The sequence below is a fragment of the Hydra vulgaris genome, chromosome 01 (genome assembly GCF_038396675.1).
Source record: "Hydra vulgaris chromosome 01, alternate assembly HydraT2T_AEP".
Classification (NCBI taxonomy): domain Eukaryota; kingdom Metazoa; phylum Cnidaria; class Hydrozoa; order Anthoathecata; family Hydridae; genus Hydra; species Hydra vulgaris.
The window spans coordinates 72,059,001-72,065,000 of NC_088920.1; the positions used below are offsets into that span (position 1 = coordinate 72,059,001).

Genomic DNA, 6,000 nt, shown 5'->3' on the forward strand with positions numbered 1-6,000 from the left:
ACATACATACATACATACATACATACATACATACATACATACATACATACATACATACATAACTTATACTCATTGTGCATTATACATACATTGTGCCTAGCTTATACTTGAGTGTCATCTAATAATATGATTTAGCCAAGGTTTTTAATTATTAAAAACATGAATAAAGTAATTAAAAATAAAAACTTCAACCTCTAAAAACTTCAATAGTTATTAGCTTGGCCTGGGCATATAATTGCATGTCAACTTGTCTTTTTTAAATCAAGGTTGACATAGGGTTTATCACTGATCTTGCTGGCTTTAAAACTCAAAATTTTTTGTCTTTCTCAATCTTAATCAGATGTTTAACTTTGTGACTCATTTTCCAGACAAACCTAATCATCTTCACTACTTGATTTGTGTCTTGCCTCTGATTTAGTATGTGCTCAGTTTCTCCTTCTTCTCCTTCATGTGGTTCAGATTATGCTATAATCTCACTAAAAAAATTTATCTTGTATTTCTGCATCAGATTACACAATCATTGGTCTTCTAGAAAAAAATTTAATCTTCTATACCATAAAGCTGACTAGGATTTCCTGATTTTCTTTGTGCTGGTCCTTGAGCTGATGCCTTTCATCTCTCTGCTGAAAATTCTCCTGGGTTCATCTTGAAAACTTTTTTCCTTTTTCTTGGTTTTCTTGGTTTTAGTCTCACTCTACCTCATGGTTTTCTTCTTGTTGTGCTACTACTATTTGTACTTTTTCGTTTTTTAGTAAAAACATCACACAAGAACTTTTTATAAAAAAAATTAATGCAAAAGAGTATTGTCTGATGCCAAACTCCATTATTTCTCCATTATTCACAAATTACTATTCTCCATGCTTTATGTAAACGCCAATGATTCAGTTAAACAATGGTTTAGGCAACTGAAGCCTGCTTTTTCTTTTTGCTGAAAAGTGGCTGTGACTAAAACTTAAATAACTCATATTAATTATATTATATAGAGGTTATACTCAGACCCCTCTAACTATCGCCCACTACAATTACTTCTTACTATATTTAGTAAAACCATAAAATATTTAATTAACAGATTTCTATTTTATCTTGAGTTAAGCTTAATTATACTCTCTGTCAATCAATACAGATCCTCTTATCCTACTGCTGAAATGTTATAATATAATAATTCTATTGTGCATTGAAAGGCAAAAACTTAGCGACTTAGTGAAAGTAGACAACTTAGACGACATAGTGCTGGGCATTGCTATTAATCAGTATAGTAATATCAACAAGTTTGAGATATCAGTAAACAACTAATTTTTGTTTGGGTTAAAATTTACTAACCACTAATAGGCCCAAGCTGTCACAGAAAAGAGATCACACTCACAAACAACTGTTATAAGCAATCAAAAAGGGCTGATTTTTTTGCAAAAACTAGTGTATATAGTATACCTAAGGTTTTAAAACTTTTTAAAACCATTTGTTTCTAATCATAATATTAAAGTTGTCCTTAAAGGTAAACACTCTTCTTCATTTCTAGTAACTTTTGATTTCTCACAAGGTTGTATCCATTTCTGTTTTTTCTTTTTCCTTATTTATATTATTGATTTTTGTGACATAAAATTTTGTAATATTTTAAATATTTTTCTCTATTTGCTGATAACACAACTATATACACTAGTTTTTGCAAAAAAGTCACCCCTTTTTGATTGCTTATACCAGTTGTTTGTGAGTGTGATCTTTCTTCTGTGACATCTTGGGCCTAGTAGTGGTTTGTAAATTTTAACCCAAACAAAAAATAGTTGTTTACCGATATCTCAAACTTGTTGATATTCCATAACTGATTAATAGCAACACCCAACACTAAGTCGTCTAAGCTGTCTTCTTTCACTAAGTCACTAAGTTTACTTTCTACTATTTAAGACATCTACTTTGCTTTTCTCTTAAAGAAATCATATATTCATTGCAAAGTTATCATCTGGTAAAGTTTACTTTCTCTATCAAAGTCATCCATTATCTTACTTTGATTTCATTCTCTACATCTATAAAAAGTTTCTATTTATTCCTGAAAGGAATCCTGTTTATATATTTAGACTGCTTCTTCTAATGAGGACCTCTACTTTTAAGAATATTTTTTAAAACACATTGTAAATGTTGTTGGATCTTGAAGGTTTCCTAGTTACCAAAGTTACCAGTCCCAGCTACTAAGCCTGAGCTTCTGTCCCATCATAATAGAATTGCATCTCTTTCCCTTTCTTACCAATACTACTATGATCACTGCTCAAGCAAGCTATCATCACTTCTTCAATCAACCATACTCAAGTTTGCATGATTCACCCTAATCCTAGATATCTTCTTTGTTCTCTGTTAACTCCTATAGTTGCTTGCAGCTGAGAGTGAACTTGTTTAAAATAAAAAATAAAATAAAAAAGATTACTTATTGTTTTTTGTGGTTTCAGATTGATAAAACTTTTATCGTAAAACAACCTACCATAATGAGTGGGTTTATAAGGAGTTAGTCCTAACACTTCAACCACATCTTTTTCATTGTATTCATTATCTTCTTCGTCACTCTGATTTGAAGATCTGATTAAATAATGTAAATATAAAATTTATATTATTAAAATAAAAATATTCCAAATAACTATTTCTATATAATAAATATATTATATAACTATAAATATCATAATCATCTATGAATACTAATAACAAAATTTAAAATAAATTTAAATAAATTTTTAACAACTTGTGTGTATTTACATACATACATACCTACCTATATACATACATACATACATACATACATACATACATACATACATACATACATACATACATACATACATACATACATACATACATACATACATACATACATACATACACACATGCATACATACATACATACATACATACTTACATACATACATACATACATACATACATACATACATACATACATACATACATACATACATACATACATACATACATACATACATACATACATACATACATACATACATACCTATACACATACATACATACAACCTTAACAAATGAGAACTATTATTGAGTGGGACAAAATCAAATTTGCATAGAAGCGCCTACAGTTAGATATTCAAACCTCTGTGGTGAAAAGTGTTAGATACAGCAATTCAATAGATCGAATTCCTATTATGGTCTAAGCATAATGGCAGGTGATATTGTGTTTTAAAGAACAAAAAGTAATTTTAAAAAACAATTTTGTTTTTCTGATTTTTCACATGATTACTGAAGTTATGAAAAATTCAATTTTTAAATACACAGTTGTCTCTAGTTTTAGAAATTTTAAACCATTCACGTTAAACCATTTACATTAAGGTAATTTTGTTTTCAGACTGGCCCTTCATTTGTGGATAAAGTGGGAAGCTTATCGAATGGGACAAAGTAATGATTATTGAATGGGACTTGTTCAAACAAACTGTTGATAAAAAAGCGAAATAAATTATTTTGGCAACTTAGTTATGGTCACACATATTTTTGATTTCATTTAACATCAATCTCAGTTCTGATGGTGCAGTTCTAAATGAGTGTGGCCAATGCTTTAATTAAAATTTAAATATTTGCTTGAAAGTTTTAAGTAATCAATCAATTTTTACTTTAATAACAACTTTAAAAGTTGGATTTTAAGAAATTTAAAAATTTTTTTTTTCATATTCTTTAAAGTCAAGTCCTTGCTCATCATCAAAAATTATCACTACAAAAACTATGAACATATTGTGTCCCTGTTTTTAGAACCTGGTAGAAGTTTAATTAATATATAAATAAATTAAGTTGCAAAATGTGGGATCTATCCAACATTTTGAAACTAAATGTTCCAAATGTTGGATAGAATTCACATTTTGAATCATTTTCTGCACTATCAGAAAATGATCCAAAAGTAGTTAGCAAACAATTCAGCTCTGTCTTTGTAACAAAATCTGAACCAGGCAAGAGAATGGTGCAATAATAGATTTTCCCTTATTATAGACACTGTTAAAGATTCTCCAGATGTATTGGGAGTCAAATTTTTAAAATAAACGCATTGGGGTTAGGCAAAACCTTTTTACAATGTTTTCTAGCAACAGTAAACAGACATCTGTTTTCTGGAGAATTGTTTTGGCGATAGATATTGAAGTAATGGTTTCAATTGGACATTGCAGCAGCACAATGATAGGAAAACCATGGAGAAGAGTGAGGCTTGACTTGATGTTGTTGAAAGGGAATAAAAGATTCCATGCCAGCCTGAATCCAAGAATTTACATAAAAAGAACATTTGTCAGCAGAAAGATTGAAGGGCCATCATGAAGAAAATCACGGAAAGAGTCCTAGTTAGCTTTAAGGTAGTTGTAAGAGGTACAATGATAGGGGATTCTGATGATGAAGAAGCATGAGATAACAGTTTTAAAGAGATTAAACCATGATTAGAAGCACCTAAGGGTGAATGTGAAGAAACTGAGCACTGACTAGGATCAGAAACAAGACATAAGTCGAGTAGAGAAGATAAATGATTCGGATTGTCTGGAAAGCAAGTTGGATAGTTGACTATTTGTGTTAGAGATTGACAAAGGCAAAAGTTTTGGGCCTTGGCTCTGACACTAGAACCAAGCCATTCAGTGTGATGAGCATTAAAGTCACCAACAAAAACAATATTGGCTGAAGAATAAATAGAAAGGGCTTGGTCAATTTGATCAGAAATAACGTTGAAAAGAGTGCAGTTTTTTCGATACTATTTCAAAACATAAAAGCACACAAAAGAATAGTCTGTGGATTCAAACTTAGTTACCCGAAAAAAAGGGTGAGTTCTTACAAATGAAATTGCCCTGGCCAAGCATGTGACTATTGGAGTCTTAACCAATTAAAGGAAGATAACTATCAACATTAAGATCACAAGATGAGATAGCTGAACTCAAATTAGTCTAACAAAGAACAAGTGGTTCTGGTGAACTTTGCATGAAATAAGACTCAACAAAAGAAAATTTACTTTGAAGACCAAAAATATTAGTGAATGATAGATATAGAGAACTTGATGATGATGATAGTTTTTTTGTGTTTTATAGTTTTTGGTACTTTAATCATTATAGATATGTTAAAGAAATTTATGATTATTATTTTATTATATTAAAAATATGTCAAAGCATAGATAGTACTCAGTACACTATTTAATAGCAATTAAGAGTTAACTGTTTTTAACAATAAATGAACATAAGTAAATACTTCAGTCCAAAAAATAATACAGTAATTGTGCAAAGGAGTATTGTTTAGATTTTTACACCAACAAATCGTTAGTGTTTTAAGGATTATCTATCAAAAAATCTAAGCCTGATCAGCGTAGCGTCATAGTTATCTGGTAGTTTATACAATATATATATATATATATAAATATATATATATATATATACATATATATATATGTATATATATATATATATATATATATATATATATATATATATATATATATACATATATATATATATATATATATATATATATATATATATATATATATATATATATATATATATATATATATATATATATATATATATATATATATATTAATTTGAATGTTCAGTAGGTTCATCAGGAAGCATCCTGATGAACCTACATATGGTGAAACATGCTGTTAAACACAAATAAAAATTAGATAAGTGTTTATACTAATTTATTATTGCACTGTTCTTTAAGAACATTGAGCAATCTATTTGTAGAATACACTAACATAATTTATATATATGTATAAATTTTTTTCGGTTTAAAATTATTTTTAAGTTGTAAAGTGTAGTTTTATATTGTTTGCTAACAACCTTGAGCGTAAATATGTGTTTAAAAAAAATAAAATAAAAAATGGGCCAAATATGTATGTAAGTTGGACATACTCCTTTAATTTTTGAATGAATGAATGAACATTTGATCTTTTAGCTCACTATTTTATTTTACTTTATGAAAAAAAATGAAACGAAAATTTTTAGTGTTTACAGCTGTTAAAAGAACCAACTC

At 28.7% G+C, this 6,000-nt stretch overlaps 1 protein-coding gene across 5 annotated transcripts in view; it reads right to left on the reverse strand.

Annotated features, from left to right (window-relative positions):
* The window catches only part of LOC101239444 (centrosomal protein of 162 kDa), a 56,914-nt gene that overhangs the window by 32,830 nt on the left and 18,084 nt on the right, over nt 1-6,000 (reverse strand). For all 5 annotated transcript variants that reach the window (XM_065789103.1, XM_065789102.1, XM_065789100.1 and 2 more), the window contains exon 7: nt 2,468-2,562. In XM_065789103.1, coding sequence (XP_065645175.1) covers nt 2,468-2,562 — 95 coding nt within the window. The remainder of the gene's footprint in view (nt 1-2,467; nt 2,563-6,000) is intronic.